The 21,291-nt window shown below is 39.0% G+C and overlaps 1 protein-coding gene across 4 annotated transcripts in view; it reads left to right on the top strand.

The window, feature by feature from the left end:
* Window positions 1–20,418, top strand: part of LOC141807386 (cadherin-18) — a 342,498-nt gene extending 322,080 nt beyond the window's left edge. For all 4 annotated transcript variants that reach the window (XM_074693358.1, XM_074693357.1, XM_074693356.1 and 1 more), the window contains 2 exons: window positions 3,692–3,943; window positions 19,631–20,418. In XM_074693358.1, the coding sequence (XP_074549459.1) occupies window positions 3,692–3,943; window positions 19,631–20,136 (758 nt within the window). In that variant the 3' untranslated portion in view covers window positions 20,137–20,418. The remainder of the gene's footprint in view (window positions 1–3,691; window positions 3,944–19,630) is intronic.
* The last annotated feature ends 873 nt before the right edge of the window (window positions 20,419–21,291 follow it).

The following is a 21,291-nucleotide window of genomic DNA, read 5'->3' as shown; positions in this document are numbered from 1 at the left end:
TGCATAAGTGATCCAAAAGTTATGTAAGTGATACTTCACCTATCCTGCTAATGCTTTAAGAGGAGGGGGATGAGGCCGTTTGTGAGTTAGCGGCTCACATTCTGGTTTAATGAACCCCGAGCAGAGGAATCTCAAAGAGATGTGGAGAAAATCTCTGAAACGCTCATTAACACGTTTCTCTGAACCAGAGGCGGAGCCTGACGCAGGTCATCTGCACACATCACATCAGCATGACTCAGACGCAGTGTGACACGCTCTTTAAAGCAGATTTTCCATCATTTCTCAGGTGGTCACCTGCCTCTCACATGTAGCAGAGCTGTCACAACACGGTTAACGCCGTCTGTGCTCGCTCACGCTCCCCCTCCCTCCTGCGAAGCTGCCGCGCGGCTGCAGATGGCCCATCACACCGCGCAGCAGCGGCGTTAATCAACAAGCGCGCAGCTCTCCTCCACCCACCTGCGACAAGAGGCGGTTTAATGTGGAATTAGCATGACATAATTGATGTGCACTTCCTCTTCGTGGTCTGTACAAGGACCTGTGGTGCCACGGCGCCACAGTGCTTCAAAGTGTGCAGGCTGTGACGGGGAACACACACTCACACACACACACACACAGCCTGTTTGTCTCCATCCTCCTCTCTCCCTCTCATCTTCTGACTCCCCCTCCTCCTCCTTGTTATTTGCATCCCTCACACTCCGCTCACGCTCCCCCCTCTTCCCATCTGCTTGCTGATACGGTGATACCGCCAGTCTGACTTAATAAAGCTTGAAGTACGTGTTGTCATTCCAACTGTCGATCATTATAATTATTCAGAGATGGAGCTGAGATTGGAGTGGGAGGAGAGGTCTCAGAGCGGCGGCGCGGTAGTGCAGCGTGGTGGAGGTGTTTTTCGAGAGGTTGTCTTGTGCACGATTCAGCGTTTTCTTCTGGATCTGAAAATATCCTGCAAATAAATATTAGCATGGGATGTGTCATCGCTGAGTTCCTGGACTGGTCATGTGAGGTTTAGTTAGTCACGCAGAGACCGGAAACAGAACCGTGTGAATGAACGGAGATGACTGCAGAGAGTTTATCCTCATGGACTCAGCAGTTATGTCTCTTTACTTCCTAATTTCCTGTTACTCATGGCACAGACAGGTGCTTCACTTCCTCCTCTAAGCTTTTTGTAGTCCATGAAACCTCTGCTCGGCCTCCTGCTGGGATCCACTGTCCTACACAGCCTGCATGAAGAATAAGCAGAGCGTGTTGGGGTTTTAATGGTAAGCCTTCAGTCAAGCCAAGCATGTGAGTTGGTTGTGTGATGGCCTTGGAGTGTGTCTAAGCTTCTTAGCGTGCACGCCTTTGAAACAAAGTGCTTAACAGAGCTGACAGGAGGGGAAAAGTTTTGCTGCACAGTCACTAAAGGAATCAGCCGGGCTTTGTCGTTTCTGTGCAGATTGACGGTTGGGATGACGAGGTTGTGGCGTTGACTCCTCTTCAACCTCTGAGTATTTAAAAACCCAGATTGCGGTGTCTTTGTCTTGAGCCTGAGCCTGAGGCTGGTCTTCGCAGCAAAGCCCTGCTGCACCTGACGGCTAAACTTCAACTTTATTAGTCCGAGTCCAATCTTTGGAAGGTGCATTAAGAGACAAACATCTGAAGTCAGAAGTCCTTGAGCTGGGTCCACGGGTTCATTGAGCTTTCAACGCTGCAGAATCAAAAGCTGGAAAATACCATTTGTGTACCTTGTTTTATATCCATAAAAAAAGGTGTTTTCACTCATGCAAATTAACTTCAAAACAAGCGTCTTACTTTTGATAAATTTCTAATTTGCTGTTTTTTAATGGTGTTTTCCCTTAAAGGGGACATATCATGCTGATCCCTGATTTAATATGTACATATAACATAATAAATTTGAAAAAAAGACCTTTCACCCCCTGAATTTTCAAAAAATGAGATATCGTATTTTTTCTGATATCCTAGAACGAGATTTGATGCCTCTGAAAATAGGTCATTGATCCTTTCTTTTTATTGGAGTAATCTGATGAAGCAGCTCCTCCTCTGTGATGTCAGTTAGTCACACTACAAGATACACCCACCAAGAGCCGACTGACTGAGAGCTGGATGCAGGGACTCTGCTCTGCTGAGCGGCTCGGCTTTACATGGTGAATTAGCAGTTAAAACACTGTAGTTTTAGCAGACGTGGTAATACTTGTGAGACTGTGATATTTGCATGCTTGTTCTGACATGCACTGTGAACCTGGACCACAATAATGCTGCGGTAATAACATAGTGAGGAACTGACGGTAGAGGCGATCTTTAGACGACACTTTCAGCATGATGGATAAAACAGACAGAGAAAAGTGAAGGAGCAGGATGGAGCCCTGTTATAGAAATAGTTGATTGGTGAAGTCTGCCTATATTTCCACGTATAAACTCTACATGTTACAGTACCGCTTTGACTCACCACACTGAAGCGTCCTGAGATGATCTGTGTCCAGGTGGATTTTCTTCCTCCTGAGCTGCAGAACTGTCCGGGTCTGACTCGGGGTCCAATACAAAAGGACGTATCCTACACTCTGCCATTTTATTAGTGCTATCAATGCCTTACGGTGAAGTTTTGGCAAACAGCAAACTCGCTCGGTCTGCTCCATTCAATATGGCGATTTTGTAAATACTGCCATGCTGCAAAAACCGCCCCCTGGCTCTACCCCCTCCGCCCCTCTGATAGAACTGACCAATCAGAGCACAAAGGGCTGTGACGTTACTGGAGGTCATTCTCCAAACGGAGCGTTTCAACGAGATCTTCAGAACGGCCTAAAATGAGGATATTGAGAACACTATTGTGGGGCAATGAAGGAACTAAATGACTTGTACTGAGGGCAGAAATGCTTTACAGGCATCCTAGTCTGGCATAGTGAAAAGGAGAAACAAGCAGGATATGTCCTCTTTAAGAGATGTGGATTTAAGGTTCAGCTGCTCTGCTTTGGCAGAGTCTGAGGTTTTTCAACTTAAGGGAGAGTTCTCAAACTCTTCTGGCGCGGCTTTGAGTTGTTGTTGGACGAAACAGTCCAGGGTGAAAGTCAGAGCAACATCAAGACTCTGGGATGCCAAGAATCAGTGGGCAGACCCAGGGAGCCAGCGGGGTGTTTGGGGTTTGGTGCAGAGTTGTTTTCGGTGGTGTCATCTGTTCAATATCAGGCATCCTGTTAAGATAAGACGCCAGCTTCATCCTTTTCAGTCTTATTTTTTCATGTGAATACAAGTTTGGCACCTGTGTTGTATCCACTGCCTCCTCTTTATTGAATCCATCCTCTCAAGCGCTCTCTTATTTGCTTTCTCTTCTCTGCAAATTTAGCCTTTTTATTTCTGTTTATCTAGGCGACATGTTTCATTACCAGTGTTTCTGCACAGGCCAAGGTGAACTGCTCTTTTGCAGCACATTAAAAAAAGCAAAAGAACAACTTTGAAATTAATTACCTCTGGAACAGAGAGAAACAAGCGCTCAGAAACGGCGCTTTTTCACACACTTTGAAAGAAAGGAATCTCATTTACAACACAGAGCGCTGGGAATGTGGTGTTACAACTGACACGTCTGTTTAAAGTTTGTGTTTATAGACGACTGCAGGCTTCCCTGATTCAGCTGCATAATTATGAAGAGAAGAGAACCATCAATTAGTCTCGTTAGCTTTCTTTCTTTTCCTCTCTGCAGACAGCACAGCCAGCATCATCGCCAGGCGGCGGCGCTTCAACCACCTCACCCAGGAGCTGTACGAGCTGCCCATCATGGTGTGGGACGGTGGGGAGCCGTCGCTGAGCGGCACCAGCACCTTGACCCTGCGGGTGTGCCCGTGCCAACGCCACGGAAAGATCCGGATGTGCCAGGGGGAGGCGTTCCTCTCCTCGGCGGGTCTCAGCACGGGGGCGCTGATCGCCATCCTGCTGTGCATCGTCATCCTGCTGGGTGAGTTGGGACAGGCGCCAGTTGGGGGGAGCCGCCCAGGGGCCAAATATCCTGGGGGCATGGATGGAGGAGATGAACCGTAAAAGTCAGGGAAGGGTGGAAAGGGTTTGACAAGGGCAGGGAAGGAGAGAAGGATGAATAGACATGTGCCGACGCAGGTGGAATCCCAAATGAGAGCGGGAAGAGTCGGAGAGGGCAGGGGTGGCAGGGAAAGAAAGAGGATGTGAAGGACGGGAGGGAGGAAGTCGGAGGAGAAATGAGAAGAAAGGAGTTGCGAGGACAAAGAGAGCAAAGACGAGGCGAGTGGAGTTGGAAGGGTCAGTGTGATTCAGAGACGAGGTGTTCACAACAGAAAACCACACAGAACAAAACCAACAGTGGCGGGGAGAAGAAAACTAATCTACAGGACAGAAGCTCTGCTGAGGAGCTGGAGGTCGGTGGGAGATGGTTTAAATAAAGTTGGATTATCCTGAAACATGGAGCTGAAAATAGGGCTTCAATTCACAAAAACAGCTTCTGACCTCAACATTTTAACACATTCAACAGCTGAAAAACAGCAAAACATAACTTTAGCTACCTAGCTAAGCTGCTAGCTGTAGTAAAAGAACAAAAAACTCAACCTGTACATCTTATGCTTAAATAAATGAGACCATTTTCAAAAATGTCATGGTAAATTTGACTTTTGTGGCATAAACTTGGAAAAAAAGCAGTAAATAAGTTTAAAAGCTAACTAAAAAATGCATAAAATGTTAGCAGGGCGCACACAAAAAATAAAGAAAAATACTTATAAATTGAAATTTGATGGCTGTAATGGCAATTTTTAACACTTTTATTTGTTTTTTTGTAACAAAAATGTGATTTAAAGACATGAAGAAGTAGTATTGAACAACTTTAGCTACCTAGCAGCTGCCCCACAGTTGTTGCTAATGTTAGCCAGGATGCATAGCACAGCACCAACAAGTATAGCTAGCTAAAAAAACAGCACACCACTTTAGCTCCCTAACAGCTGCCTGCCTTAAGGACCTTACTTTTAATCCAGAACTTTTGGATTAAATAATACCGTATATGTATTAAACATGGAAGGTAAAGCAGATTTTTGTGACAGTAAAAACAGCCGTACACACCTTTAGCTAGCTAGCAGCTGCCTGCTAGCAGAAATTAATGTTAGAGACCAAAAAACTAGTGTTAAGCTCACAATGCAACTAATTAAATGGACATTTGTTTAGCATATTTGAGTGACATAGCCATGATAACAGCAGAATGACACTTAAAGTATTTAGTAGCTGCCTTTTAGCAGCAGTAAATTTAAGCTAGGGGCACACAAGACCAAAGAGGCATAATGTAGCTTGGAGTTTAATCAATTAGATCAAACTTTTTCTTTGTATTTATTCATTTATTGATCTTTTTGTAACAAAAATGTTAATGCAAACCACATTTGGGCGACATAACAATGAAAAATTAGCATTAAACAACTTTGGCTACCTAGCAGCTGCCCCACAGTTGTAGGTAATGTTAGCAAGGATGCATAGCAAAAGACTAATACAGCACAAAATGCAATGCAGTAAATGAATACTTGTAGACTGAATTGTCATGGTACAGCAATTTTTTGTGACACAAAAGAGAAAGAACAGTACACAATTTAAGCTAGCAGATGCCTGCCAAATGTAGTCATCGTTAGCGAAGGCACTCAGCGTTAGACTAAAGGAGCTTACTTTAATTCTTATATTGAGCGATTACATATAAGAATTAAAGATTGCGTGATGAAGCAGGTTTTTGTGACAGTGCAAACATCCATACACAACTTTAGCTAACTAGAAGCTGCCTCACAGGTGTAGCTAATGTTAACCAAGGGTTAACGTTAGCATGGGGCACACAGCGCAAGAATGAAAAGTATAGTTCAGAATTTATTAAACTCATGGTGTATCACATATTTGTTTCTTGATAATAAAACTAGTTTTACATTTTACAGACATCTTGCAGGCAGTAGCTAGGTAGCCTAATGCTAGCTAAGTCACATAACATAAGACTGAACTACCTTAATTTTGGCTCGTTATTCCTTAATCAAATGATATTGTAGGAGAATTAAGAATGGCAGCGTGAAGCAGATTTTTGTGACAGTGCAAATAGCCCTACACAGCTTTAACTACTAAACAACTTGAGCTAACTAGCAGCTGCCTCACACTTGTGGTTAACGTCAGCAAGGGGCACGCAGCGCAAGAACAAAAAAATATAGCTCAGAATTAACTTAACATTTTTGGACAAAAAAAGAAATCATGATAAAAAAAAACATTTTTGTGACTAACTGTAAAAACAGTTGAGAACACATCACTTACATTTTGTAGGCAGCAGCTAGGTAGCCTAATGCTAGCTAGGTCAGACAACATGAAACTGACCTAGCTTCGGTTAAGCCCATAATTCCTTAATTAAATGACACCAAACAAGAATTAAAGATGGCATGGTAAAGCAGGTTTTTGTGACAGTGAAAACAGCCATACACTTTAGTTTTGGCTAACTTTAGCATCCTAGCAGCTGCCTTTCATCTGCAGTTAATGTTAGCCAGGGGCGCACACTGCGAAGAAAGAAAAATATAGCATTGAATTTATTAAGTAAACATTTTTGGACAAAATGTCATGGTGTAAAGCATCAGTTGGGTAGCCCAGGCAGCAGCTAGTTAGCCCAATGCTAGCTAACTTCACGCAACACAAGACAGAACTAGCTTTGTTTTAACCCATTTTTCCTTGATTATGTAATAACATATAAGAATAAGAGATGGCACGGTAAAGCAGATTTTTGTGACAGTGAAAACAGCCATACACTTTAGCTTTGGCTAACTTTAGCTACCTAGCAGCTGCCTTTTAGCTGCAGTTATTGTTAGCCAGGGGTATGCAGTGCGAAAATGAAAAATGTAGTTTAGGATTACCTATATAAAACATTTTTGTGACTTAACAGTGAAGGCAGTTGGACACAAATCACTTACACCTTGCAAGCAGCAGCTAGGTAGCCTAATGCTAGGTTGCACAACATAAGACAGAACTAGCTTAATTTTAGCCCAAATTTCTTGATAAAATGATACCAAACAAGAATTAAAGACGGCATGGTGAAGCAGATTTTTGTGACAGTGAAAACAGCCATACACTTTAGCTTTAGCTAACTTTAGCGACCTAGCAGCTGCCTTTTAGCTGCAGTTGCTGTTAGCCAGGGGCATGCAGGACTTACAACTTGGAGTGCAATGAAGTAAACAACACTTGTCAACAAAAATGAAATGTTTAAGCAGAATATTTGACATAACAGTGAATAAATTAGTCCACAGCTGAAGCTACCTAGCAGCTGCCCACCAGGTGTAGTTCAGTTTTGTTGCTGGGGCTTAATGATGTAAACATCTAGTCATATAGCATAACAAGTATCACAGGTGACTGCTCATCATAAGTCACGCTGCAGAAACATCTCTCCATATGTAAACTACAGCTGTCATTTAGTTTACATATAGAGAACGTCTCTGTCATGTGGCAGCTGCTGCTGAGAGCGACGAGGGTTTGTGCACGCAGAGGCAGCTCGAATCAGGAAAACCCGATTACACCTAAATCACATTTGTTTATGATTTGAATTTCAATTCAAGTGCTGCTCCCTCACTGTGCCTCTGAATCCTCCGTCCCCAAACAGCCGCTGCCTGGCACGTGTTTGACATGGCAGGTTGGGAATAGAAGAGCAGAGGACAAGCGTGGAGAAATGTGGTGACAGCCAACACAGATAGCACTCGTGTTGATTTCATGTGTGACGGATATGTTCTGCACCATGAATACCAAACTTGGAGAGTGGAAATAAACCGGGCGACGTTTGTGTTATCAGCTCCTCTCTGCACCCAGGAAACATCCTCAGCCTGTGAGCGTGCTGGCCTGGTTACTATAGCAGCAGGCGCTCGCAGTGACAGCCAGCGGTTGTATATAATGTGGACATTAAGCTTTGCAGGTCGTATTAAAAAAATAAATCAGGATATAATGTTAAAGGTGGAAAAGTTCAATTATTCTGATTAAATTTGCTGAGGAGAACACCCCCTGAAAGCTAAATCCAGACTCCAGGATGTCAGAGACCAATTTCTTCCTCTGCAAACCAAACTGCACGATGACATGATTAGACAAAACTGCCTAATAACACAGCCTCACCTTCCCCTCCTCTCCTCACTGATTGTCTGTGGACATTAGCGCGTGAAGGTCATGCATATTCATACTCGCTGCCTCCCTCCTCGATGCCAAACCCTTTGGCTGAGGAGAACAAAAGGCCATCACCGCTGTTTGGAGCAGACGCTTGAGTGAGACACACACACACACGCTGAATCCCTAATTGTCAGAACAAGGCTCGTTAGGACACAGAGAGAGGAGGAGAGACAGGGAAGACAGGAGCTGATCACACCTTTTTTTTTCATGATGGACCTGAGCTGCATTTTGGGTTCACACTTTTCATTCACAAGCCGAGCGTCTCGCACTTTGCTCACCTCAGGGACGGAGGTTTGGGAGACTGTTACAGAAAGAGGTCCGAGGTTTTGTCAGCGGGTCGAAGTCAGAATGAAGGAGGAACTGTCAGTTTAGCATCCAGCTGTCAGATTATATATTTTTTTCTCTTGGTGAATGCTAAAAGAGGCCGTCTAAGGCTGCAACATCCTGAGTTTTATACATTTTGATGACTATTGTTGTGTTTCTTTTGTAATGAATCCTCCCTAGCTGGATTTTGACAAGAGCTGTGTACACACTTTGCAGCTTTAACATTTCTCAGGCAGGGCTGGAAGACTCTAGAAAAGGGGCTTTCCAGACCCACATTGGAAAAAACTGTAGTCTGATCAATTGTTTTTGTCTTTTTTTCAGTAGAAAGTGCATTTTTTGGCTTAATTTGAGCCACATTCAACTGAAAATTCCAGAAAAATGTCTTATTTCAGGTTATTTAAAGACAAAATGAGGTCTGAATTGCTTGCTAACAATTAAAATAAAAGTCTGCCAATGGATCAAGAGAAAATTTTCTTGTATGAAGACATTATTCTAGTTTCAAGCAAGTTTTACTTTTTAGATTGGCATTTTTTTTTTTACTTTTTTCAAGTAATTCAGACCCTGTTTTGTCTTTATATAACCAAAAACAAAACATTTTCTGCACTGACCAGTCCAATGTGGCTCATATTGGGGATAATAAGACTATTTTTATTTAAACTAAGATGAAAACACTTGGTTAGATTTCAGTTTTTTGCAGTGTTTCTACTTCACATAAATGTCGTTGGTTATTTTTTGAGATAGCTCGTTATCAAGGTCTAGCTAACACTATAGCGAAAGCTAAGGCTAGTAATAGCTACACCAAGCAGTGTGGTAGACGAGTATGGAAGTGTAAATTTAAATGAAGATGCAATTATATAGACGCTTCGCCTCTGTATCTCCCCCTTCCTCAGACGGTCAGGTAATGATTTATTTACTGAAGGTAATAAACAAAAACAGTCGGGGAAATGATGGTTTTAGCAGCTTTCAGACTGTAAACTGTAGCTTTACTTCACTAGATTCTCAGCTCATTGGCTTCTTATTTGCCAGTGGCGGTTCTCAGTATAACTATATGATTCACAGGCAGAGCTGCGTTAAGTACTGAACTGATTCTAGTGATTCAGTTGGGGGTGTTCATAGACTGTATAAAACACAGACGTAGTTTCCCTCGATGTCACCCGTCTGTTTTTGAAACGGAAATTGAAGCAGATCGGCTATAGCGGCCATATTGGTTGTAGCAAGGGCTTCAGCTATGAGGTGCTTGTCGGTCACGTGACCCTGATTGGGCGAGCTCGCATTCTTAATATCCTCTTGAAGGCCGAGTTAGAAAAAAAATCACCCCCCTAACAGTGGGTGCTGGTAGTAAAAATAGTGACTCAGACAGGAGACGTTTTTCTGAACCAGGCTGTAAATAGGTAAATTTTTTCTAGTACTTCTGGAGCCAGCCTCAAGCAGTCCCTCAAGAAACAGCAGATTTTAGCACTTCCACATTGTCTCATATTCTAAAACTGAAGGTTAACGCTTGGGGATGCTTCATAATCTTCTGTAGTATTTGTTGGGTTGATTTCAGTGTGGCACACACACTGCCACCTGCTGTTGAAGGTGAGGTACAACCAAGGACGCCACATTTCCATTTCATTTTAATGTTGGTCTGAAGGCGGGTTGAAAAAAAAATTAGAATGGTCTTTTATTTTTCTTTTGGATCATATCTTACATTGTGCTTGCTGAAATTGCAAATGTGAAGATGTAATTTATTTTTTGCAATTTCATTTGAATACTATCCAGTATTCAGTGGACCATCTCCTGAAAAATAAAATGCAAACACCCTTTTCATTGTAATTTGCATTACGCCATATAAAGTGCAGTCTTCAAGACGAAAAAATGAGAATTGGATATTTGACATTTAATTTTTATTTTGACTTAAAATAATGCGCCTAAATTCTTGAAATGAAAATGTATTTTTTTATTGCAATTTTATTTTCATGTTTGCATTTTCATTTGAATTTTTTCCTAAATAGGCTTCCATAATGATAATAATAATAAACATTATTTATGTAGCACTTTTCAAAACAGAGTTACAAAGTGCTTTACATCATAAAAAAAAAAAAACAGTAAAAGAGAAGATATAAAGGAGAGGTAAAAGATACATGTGAGGAAGAATATAGAAATATATAAAAGGCTAAAAACCACCACCAAACAAGGAAATGAAAATATCTGTAAAAATAAAAAAATAAAAACAGTAAAATATTAAAATGATTAAAAAACAAACAAAGGATAGAGGATTTGAAAATACTGCCCGTGATACTGTTAAAGAAAAAAAGTAAAAAATACAATAAAAATTAAATAAAAGCAGCAATCTCTCTCCATCGACCACAGTTTGGACAAACATCCTAAAGTTTAAAAAAATAAATAAGAATTAACACTTTGTTTGAAGGTAAGACAACATTAAAAAAAATAATAATAATAAAAATCCTGAACAAATTGGTTTGCAAGATGTGGCTAACACCTGCAGAGCTAGCGCTACCAGCCTTTACGTTGGCATTGCTGTTAACCAATGCATCCACCAGGGGGAGCAGCTCAGAGTCAGAAGTTATGACAACAACAAACTCAAAAACAAACACATCAACCGGGTGGTTATTTGCTAGTTTAACCAGATACAACTCTTTATGATTTTATCTGTCACCTGTGTGTATTTACATCCAGGTAGTAGAGCATTTGAGCATCATGTCAGTAGCCAATAAGTGGAGCTACTGTCTTATATCGTGGCAGATGACTTCTCCTGAGTTTGGGCTGAACTTTGCCCTGGAGAGGGAGGGTTATCTTTAGTCATCAAAGGGTCATTGAGACGCACAGCATTCATTTTTAAATACAGGAAGACAAGCTAGCTTTAGCTGTGTTATTGTAGCATTAACCCAGATTGTTTATGCTGGCTGAACCTTTAAATCCACTGGAGGAACTATGATGTAAGAATGTGCTCATGCTGCACTCATTAATATTTACACTTGGGAGAAACCCCCGTTAATGGATCCGTACACATCTTTAACTAAGAATCGTCTGCCTCTCTGTTCTTGCACATCCTTGCATGTTATTTGTTTACAGCAGATTGTTTTTCGTCAGCCAGATTACTGTCCATGTTTTATCTCTGCGCCCTCTCATAAGCCATCCTAATTAGGCCCACAGTAAGGGACCAATGAGGGATCCAGGCTTACAGAGCTGATTAGCTTAATAATGCCCTTTGGACACGACTTAAATAACATAAAATATTCATAAGTAGATCATTGTTTTGATTGTACTAATTAAGTTCTGAATGAAAAGGTAATGTATCACAGCACTAATTGGTTTAATAAGGGAGAATTATGAGAGATAAAACCATATCCTGCTGAATGCTGAGGAAACCAGGCGACTGGGTCAACACGTGGAGTGTGTTTTTCAGGCTGTATGTGACGGAAATCTGCACAACCCTGAGGTTATGTGAGTTATTCTGTAGATTTAGTGTTTTTTAATTTAAATCCGTTCACAGACGACACACACACAAATCTCCTAACCGCACAAAAAGGAGCCTGAACTTCCTTCCACAGAGTAAATCTGCACTACCCAATGTACTTTTGTGGTTTAAATCCATCTAAATTATTGATTATGCCTCAAACAACCTCCTGCTGCTGCCCACAGGAGGTCCATTTTCATAATGTTACAGTAATGGAAATTATAATAACATAATTTGGTGAGTTTAACATTAATTTAAGAGCTTATGTTGCCTAATTAATCCCAGTTTCATTCTTATTCCCATGAAACTGAAACAACCTGAAAGTCTAGACCAAGGGTCTTCAACCTGCGGCTCTTTGACTCCTTTGCAGTGGTTCCTTGTTGCTTTAAAAAATATTATTGACATAAAGAATCTGTCAATAAAGCCTGCCACCGCTCTACTTCACCTCCTACAACATCAACAGCCCACCAACTTTCCATGCACCTGTGGCTAACCTCAAGTTTTACAGCCCTGGGAAGATAACTACATCTACAAAAAGACTAATCTGGAAGAAAACACAGATTTTAGTTGGATGGACTTTATATAAAAGTTTGATATGTGGCAAAACTTTCACAAAAAAAAAAATAAAAAAAATAATTAAAAAAACACTTTGGGGAAATGATCAATATAGGTTATCCAATTCAAGTATTTTTCTAACTTTTTTTATGTAGTCATTTTTAAGTTTTTTTTTTTGATATTTCAATTTTTTTTTACATTTAACAAATTTTTTGAAATGTTATTTTTTGAAATTGTTGAAAATTTTTAATGTTTAAAAAAAATATATTTTTTTTAATTTTCAATTTCAGAACTTTTTGAAATTTGTCAATTTAAAAAAAAAATGATAAATTTCTGGAAATTTTTGGCAAACTTTTGAAATTTATTTTCTATTTTGTGAATTTATTTAGTTTTTTTTTAATTTTTGCAACTTTTTAAAATGTAAATTTATTTGTTATTTTTTTTGAAACATTTGTAACCTTTTTTCTTTTAAATTTCTGATTTTTTTTTAACTTTTTTTTAAAACGTAGCCCTTTTTTAGTTTTTTCAATATTTCTTTTTTTTACATTTAACAAGTTTTAATATATATATTTTTTATTTTTGAAATTTAATTTTTATGTTAAATTTTTTTTATTTTATTTTCAATTTCATTACTTTTTGAAATTTGACCATTTTTTTAAATTTGATACATTTCTGGAATTTTTTTTGCAAACTTTGGAAATTAATTTTTCATTTTGCAAATTTATTTTTTGAATATAATTTTTGCAACTTTTTAAAATTTAAATTCTTTTTTGAAAAAATATTTGTAACTCTAAAAAAAAAATGAAATATATGATTATTTTTTTTTGCCTATTTCTCCTTTAGATAATAATTTAGATAGATTTTGTGGCTCCTGAATGACTTTAATCCAGCTGAGCTGAGGAAAAATGTCTCCTCTTAAAGTAATGGTTGCAGGCCTCTGGTCTAGAAGGTAAATTACAGTTGTGGAGATAAATGCTCAGCATAATATGATAAATATTGATCACAGATGTCTGTATCATTTGTGTTAGCTGATCTTTGCTGCAGACAGTAGAGATGTTGATGTTTAGAGTCTGTGCTTTGTTGCCGTAGTACCTCAGCCTACCTGGATGTTACCCTGCTGTGATTGAACACATTATTTAAGATTATGAAGCATCCCTCCATAACTCTACTCAAACCTCCCATAACCAGGATAGAGTCAGCACAAATGAGACGTCTGCGATGGCTCCTCCTGCAGTAAACAGATAGCTGTGCTGCGGACTAATGCTCCCTGATGCCATAAGTAGTGCACTGAGCAACAGTTAGAGCTCGGGCAGCCTTGGCTAGGCTTATGAAACGACCTGAATGCACCATTGAGGGAGCGTTAATGTGAAGAGTGCATTACAATACGGTGTGTAGAGAGGATGGGAATGTACCAGGAATACAAGTAGATCATGAACCCTGCAAAGCGAGGTCTGCTTTATGAAATGCTGGTGAATAATGAAGGCGCATTAACTGAGTGCCTGGGTTTTCATTATGTCTGTTTACCTCCAAACTTCTTTGAAGTCTTTAAAGATGGAAGGAGTGGGAAGAGGACGGAAATGTGCATTCATGGGGGAGGAGAAAGAGAAACTAAATTCTTACCACTGCTTCCTGCGGCTGACCCGGCTCACCTGCACACGCTCACATCCTTGCGTTGTGTAATTGGTTGCTTTAAACAAGTTTGTCGATAAGCACTGTCCCACACAAATTACTTTTTTCACCTTCCGTGACCCCACTCGGTGGCACCGCACCGGGTGAAGTGAAGTGTGTTTCATAGATTAATCATATGCAGGTTGGAGGGACATTTCATTACAAACACAGAGAGGAGGCTGCACGGAAACACAGCGTGTGTGACTACAGTCTATAACACCATATTAACAGACTGTCAGAGAAAAGTTTGCATTCATTCATATCACAACACCTGCATCTAATCATGAGAAACTTTGAGGCGAATTGAGGCATGGATGTCTTGAAAAGTTGACCTCACATTATAAAAGCAAAGGAGGCTCCAGTTCCAGGTCAAATGTTATTCGTCTTCCGTGTAGGCTAGCTGTTGTTTGGATTACGAAACATGACCCTGCTCGTCCAGGGTGGAAATCCTCACTTTGCAGATCTCCTGTTGGTCTGACTTCCCACCTCGCTGCAGAGATGTGCAGGTCCACTCCCACACGGCAACACGTCTGTGTGGCCACAGAGTGCACTTCTGACTGAGGCCAACAACACCTACAAGCTGTGTGGGCGTACTTAAAGACAGAAGATGGAAACTCCAACATAGAGCAGACAGTAAAAGGCAGCTGGGTTACGGGTCAGAGGTGTGACGGCCAATAAGGTGTGAAAATAATCTGAAACACAACTGAAGTCATTCCAAGGTCAAACTATTTGATATGTTGATGTAATGACCTCGTTTCCTTGAACTGCAGCAAAAATTGAGCGAGGATCAACTCTTTGCAGACGACTCTCTGCTTTTCCCATTACCCCCTTTAAATAGGAGTAACCATAAATTCCTTTATTTAGACAATCATTCACACACACACACTCACACCTTGTCCCAAACTGGGACCAGGGGACCAGAATACCAAACTGGTACCTTTTTTTATTATTATAATTGTTTTTAATTGTGCAACAAGACAAGACAGTGAAATTGATAGACGAAAGGGTTGTGAAGTGGTGGTGGCAGTAAAACTTGTGGCAATATGGAACATAATGGCAAAGACTTCTTAAGAAAAAGGATTTAAAAAAATGATTTTGAAATAAGATATCATTTTTGCACAAAAATAATTTGCCCTTTTTTTTTTAAAAAAACCTCTTTTTTATTAAATTGTTGCAAATTTCTGTTTTTCTTTTTTTATTTGAATTTCAAAACTTTTTAAAATTTGACAATTTTATATATATATATATATATATATATATATATATATATATATATATATATATATATATATATATATATATATGTGTGGATTTTTTTTTGCAAACTTTTGAAATCTATTTTTTCCTGCAATTAGTTAAGTGTATTTTTTTTTTGCACCTTTTAAAATATGAATTTATTTGTAATTTTTGTAAAAAAAAATGCAAGTTTTTTAAATTTTTAAAAACTTCTGATTTCTTTTTTTTTCTTGTTTGAATTGATTTTTTTAAATCTTTTTTTTTTCAAAATTTTTTGACCTTTTTTAAATTATTTGAAATTTTTATTTTTTTTATAAATTGTTGCAAATTTCTGATTTTTTTTAATTAATTAGTTTTTTATTCCAATTTCAAAATATTTTTTTAAATTTGACACCTTTTAAAAATTAGATAAAATTTCTGGAAATTTTTGCAAACTTTTGAAATTATTTTTTTTCCATTTGCAAATTTGTTTAGTATATTTTTTAAAATTTTTCGCAACTTTATAAAATATGAAAATATTTATAACCAACCCAAAAAAAAAACAACTTTTGGAGATATTTTGAATTTTTGAAAATTTCTGATTTTTTATTTTTTTAATTTTTGAGTTGATTTTTGAATAAAATGTCATTTTTTTTTAATCATTACATTAAAATCACAATACTATGAATCAACAATTTTTTTTTTCCGACCATGATGCTTATAGACCTATTGCATTACTAGTACTATATAGATGATGAACATGTGATACAGATTGAGAGCTTATTGAAGGCGCATTAACTTTTCAATATATTGTATTCTCTTCATGTTTTTTCATGTTTTAATATCAAAGTCCCTTTATTTAAGCTTTTTCTGCAGTAACCTGAAGGTGAAATCTGAACCAGGATCAACTCTTTGCAGACGACTCTCTGCTTGTCCCAGCATCTTATCTGAATGTTGAATGGATCTTAAAATCATCTTATCTCTCCAGTTTTTTACTCATGAAGAGGAGATTTGATCTGGTTGACAGTTTATCCACATATTCCAGTTTTTAGTCCTCTTGTCCAGTATTATCGCAGCTCGAGGAATAAAAGACCCTCGTGTTTGACGAAACGTCACAAGCGTCCACACAACTGACACCCAACTCCACTCTAAGGCTCAAACCCTCCTCTTCAGATTCCCTCACAGGCCATCTCCTGCACCACTCACTTACCACTGAAATTTACCGCATCAGTAGATATAATAGATTAGCCAATCTCCTGCTTCGTTGCGTCTTGGAAGTTATGAAAGCTGAAACGTCTTCCTCCTCATGATCCAGCGCGGCCCTGTGCTCCTCTTTTATTCCACGTAGGGAATCTTGTGAAGCTGATGTGACCTGGTACTGTGCCGTAACAGTTAGCTACACTGAACTTTCCGAGGGGGTTTCATCACTTTAATTCCCCCTCTTGTTCCTCTTCAGCTTTGTTTTCCCTCCTGCTAACACCCGTAGCGATTGAACAAAAGATGCCCTGTGCAGAAACACTGATCTCTCCGGCTCATCTCTGCTAATGTAGCATAATGAACCCTGAGGATACAGCGCGGCTGGGAAATGTACTTCCTTAGCTGAATGGCTGATGCTATTTTATTAAATAGATGTTAGTGTTAACATCCTGCAGAGAGGTCATCATTAACTCATAGACGTGGAGCTCTCATTAGCTGAGGGAACATGTTCTGGCAAAGCATCAAATATAACTCCTCTCCATGACTTCATTAACGGTTAGAAAGGAGATTTCACACCATAAGGTACTTATCCATGAAGATATTTTCCCACATAGAGACACTTTTCTCTAATGTCGCACAAATAGCTCATTTTTTACAGAGCTGGCCCATGAGACGTTCTCTCCTTCCTCCTCCTTTTAACTCAGATGCTCTTTTTTGGCTCAGGATTATGCTAACGTCTATGTTGTCGTTGTCACCTCTTACTAAAAGGAGGTGAGCCCTCAGAGGTTAACGAATAACAGGATGATTTTTACATTGTGTGTACTGGCAAAAGTGTTTGAAAGGCTAGTCATCGACCAACTGAAGGAGTTTTTATATTTTAATATTATTTCATCATTATTTCAGACAGGATTCAGAAAGCAGCAAGAAATACTGTGTAGCACTTTTTATTGATCTGTTTAAGGCATTTGACAGTGAGGATCATGCTTTGCTGCTTCAACGGGTTAGCTTAACGCAGGGTCTTCAACCTGCGTCTCTGGAGCCTCATGCGTCTCCTTGACTCTTTGCAGTGGCTCCTTGTAGCTTAAAAAAAAAAAAAATGTTGAAATAAAGCATTTTTATTTTTCTTGCAGAGGGTATTGATTATTAAAGACACTAATACTAAATTAAATCAAGCATTATCCGACTGGAATTTTTTTTATATAAAAAAAAAAAAAAAAACTAAAATAAGTGTGTACAATGTATTTGAAGTTTTAACAATTGTTTGAAAATGTTGCCTATTTTTACATTTTGATATTTTTCTTCTTCATAGGGTATAAACAAATCAAGTCATTGACACTATAAATAATCAAGTGTTAACATTTTGTTGAACTAAGTATACATCACTTCTTGCAATATAGCTTTCAAACTTTTTGAGATTTTTTTTTTTTTTTTTTTTGATTTTAACAAATTTCTGTTATTTCAAATTTTGACATTTTTAAAATAAAAAAAAAATCTATTCCCTAAGATTTTGAAAAATTTGGGAAATTTTGCACATTTTTTGTGGGTGAATTTCTGAAAAGTTTTGCAAAATATTAAAATTGTAATTTTCTGAGAAAAAAAAATGATCTTGAATGTTTACTTTAGAGATTTTTCAAATAAAAAAACATCCCATTTTTTAAGGTTTTAAAAATTTTTGGAAAAAATTGCTTTTTTTTTTTTGGTTTTCTGAAATTTTTTTGGCAATATATTTAAATTCCATTTTCTGTAAAAAAAAAAAAAATCTTCATATTTAATTTTCAACTTTAGAGATTTTTCAAATTTAAAACATCCCATTTTTAACATTTTGCTAATTTTGGGGAAATTTTGCAAAATAATTAAATTCCATTTTTCTGTAAAAAAAAAACCATTTATTTTTTAACAATTGTTAAGAATTTTGCATATATATATATATATATATATATATATATATATATATATATATATATATATATATATATATATATATATATATATTTTTTTTTTTTTTTTTTTTTTTTTTTTCTTTTTTTAATTTTTTTTTTTTTCTTTTTTGTTTTTTTAATGAAAATTTGCCAACCCAATGACATTTTGTTAAATTTTTCAGTTACAACATTTTTGGACTTATTGCAAAATTTTGCACATTTCTTAAATTTCTAATTTTTTGAAAAACATTTACTGTTATAGGAAGTGAAGTAGAGCAGTGGCAGGGTTTTTACAAGATGTGATGCATGTTCAGTTTGACAAAATGTTAACACATGATTTTATTTAGTATCAGTGTCTTTAATCCTCAATTCCCTCCCCAAGAAAAATAAAAATTATTTATTTTAATTATATTTTTTAAAACTTCAAGGAGCCACTGCAAAGGAGTCAAAGACTCTTCACCCTAAACGACAGAAACTATGGACCAGTGCCTGTTTATGAACTTGTGTTCTGACTCCTGTCCAGAACTTCAGCTGTAATTTATTTATTTTTTTTAAGTATTGTTTTATTTGTTCTGGTAATGACCACATTGTGCTCATTTATTGATCCTGACGTGTGCTGCTGACCTCTTGGCCAGGTCACCCTGGCTTATTAAAAAAACTGCTTACATTTAAAGTCTCATCACAGATAATGCTCATGTTGTTGAGTTATTGATTTAGAGCTCCTCACGCTCGGCCGCTCTCGGTGTCCTGATGGAAAATCAGATAGAAACGCTCATGAAACTGGCTGCTGTTCCTTTGGTTGGCTGTTTACGAAGCAGGGCATGTTCGTCTGTCATGAGCGATGAATTAACTAACGACAGGGATTGATATTAGCATAAAAAAACACGTCTGAGAGCTGCTGTGTTATACGCTGTAGCTCTGCTAAAGGCTTCGTCAGGGAAGCAATTTTCCCTCTGTCTGACTTTAGTTTACAACCATCAGACGTGTCAGTTTGAAGTCATTTTCAGGGATTTAACTTATTTCATTGTCACATTAGCTTTAATTTTTCCCTCCTTTTCGAGGGCTATCATCCTTGGCATTCTCATTATTATTTTATTGCGAGCACTGATGCAAAACAATTTCCCTCTCTGTCTCGCAGCCATCGTGGTTCTCTTCATCACGCTGAGGCGGAGCAAAAAGGAGCCGCTCATCATCTCCGAGGAGGACATCCGAGAGAACGTCGTCACCTACGACGACGAGGGCGGAGGCGAGGAGGACACCGAGGCCTTCGACATCATCGCCCTCCGCAACCCGGCCGCGGCAGAGGAGCTGAAGTTCAGGAGGGACGTCCGCCCGGAGGCGAGGCATCACTGCGTCCCGTCCCGCAACCACCGGAGCCTGAGCGTGGAGCTGGACGAGGTGGACGTGCACGAGTTCATCAAGCAGAGACTGGTGGAGGCCGACATGGACAACAGCGTGCCGCCCTACGATTCCCTGCAGACCTACGCCTACGAGGGCCAGGGCTCGCCCACAGGCACCATCAGCCCTTTAGACTCTCCTGGTACGCAATCAGAGCAGGATTACAACTACTTGGACGACTGGGGGCCTGAGTTCCAGAAACTGGCAGAACTCTACGCAGAGGCAGAATCAGAGGTGACCACCTAGTCTGTGATCCCGCCCCCCTTCAAACCAAATCTGTTTGAAACCTGTTTTTCAGATTTCCAGCGAACAGTATTACAAAACAGAGACGCTGTCAAACTGTCCCGGTGGTTTTCAACGTTTACTGTTGAACTAAAACGTTTTTTTTTTTTTTCTTTTTTTCATTTTGTCGCTTTGGATCATGGGTGGTTCATCTGAAAGTATTAAAATCAGATTTTAAGACTGAAGAAAACAATATGAGGAAAAGGGAAACGATATTTTCCTCAGTGTATATTTTTTATTGCTCAATAAAGTCCTGAAATCCATATGAGTGGATATGTGAAAGATGGTGTTTGTCTCCTTCCTCCCTGAATGGATGTATGGGGCTGCGTGCGGCTAAGATTATAACGGTGGGAGGCTTTTCCAAAGGTGTTCGTGATTCACCGCACAGAGGAGGATGCTGAGCCAGACATATGCACAAAAATCACACCCCCAGTCCAAGCAGCTTACATTATGTTTCCTGTCATGTTCTCCATGCTGTAATTAAGCCATGTGTGGGAATACATGTCGGTTTTTTCACAGCGTCTTTGATGTAAACCAAAAAGAGAAGGCAGATCTTCACGGGGAGGTGGGCTCACTGAGAATGGACTGTGTGGATGGAGGTACCAACCACAAGTTTTACATCATCTCTCTCCTCATCTGGCCTTTCTGGATCTTTAATTCACAAATCATTTCACACCATTTACGGTTTATGAAAGAAAAAAGTCTTCACTCAGTTTGGAGCGTGTGTAGGTCTGATCATCAGACGTCAGAGGATGTCCTGTGGCGTCGTGTGGTTCTGCTGTGGATTCAGTGTGAGCTCTGATGACGGAGGTAAGAAGTCGTGGATACAGGGCGCAGATGGCCGACGGTTCAGGTCTCGCCCCATGAGGTTTAAACCCAGCCTGGGGCCTCTTTCCAGCACGTCCCCTGTCCTCACCTGACCAGTTAAAGGCAGGAAAAGCCCCAAGGTACCTTAAAAAAAGGAATTGGTGAATAAAACTTACCTGAGTGTTGCCAATCTAGTGACTTTTCTGGAGTTTTAGACTCTGATGGAAAAGTTCGCCTACTTTAATGATTCCCAAACACATTATAAACATAATCATGGTCAAAAATGTGTGAACCGTTGCAGCACATTAATCC

Source organism: Halichoeres trimaculatus, unplaced genomic scaffold (genome assembly GCF_033239565.1).
Source record: "Halichoeres trimaculatus isolate MK-OKI-2021-1 unplaced genomic scaffold, fHalTri1.1 fHalTri1_scaffold_18, whole genome shotgun sequence".
NCBI lineage: Eukaryota > Metazoa > Chordata > Actinopteri > Labriformes > Labridae > Halichoeres > Halichoeres trimaculatus.
The sequence above is the reverse complement of the archived record's forward strand: the minus strand, read 5'-3'. Positions and strand labels throughout refer to the sequence as shown.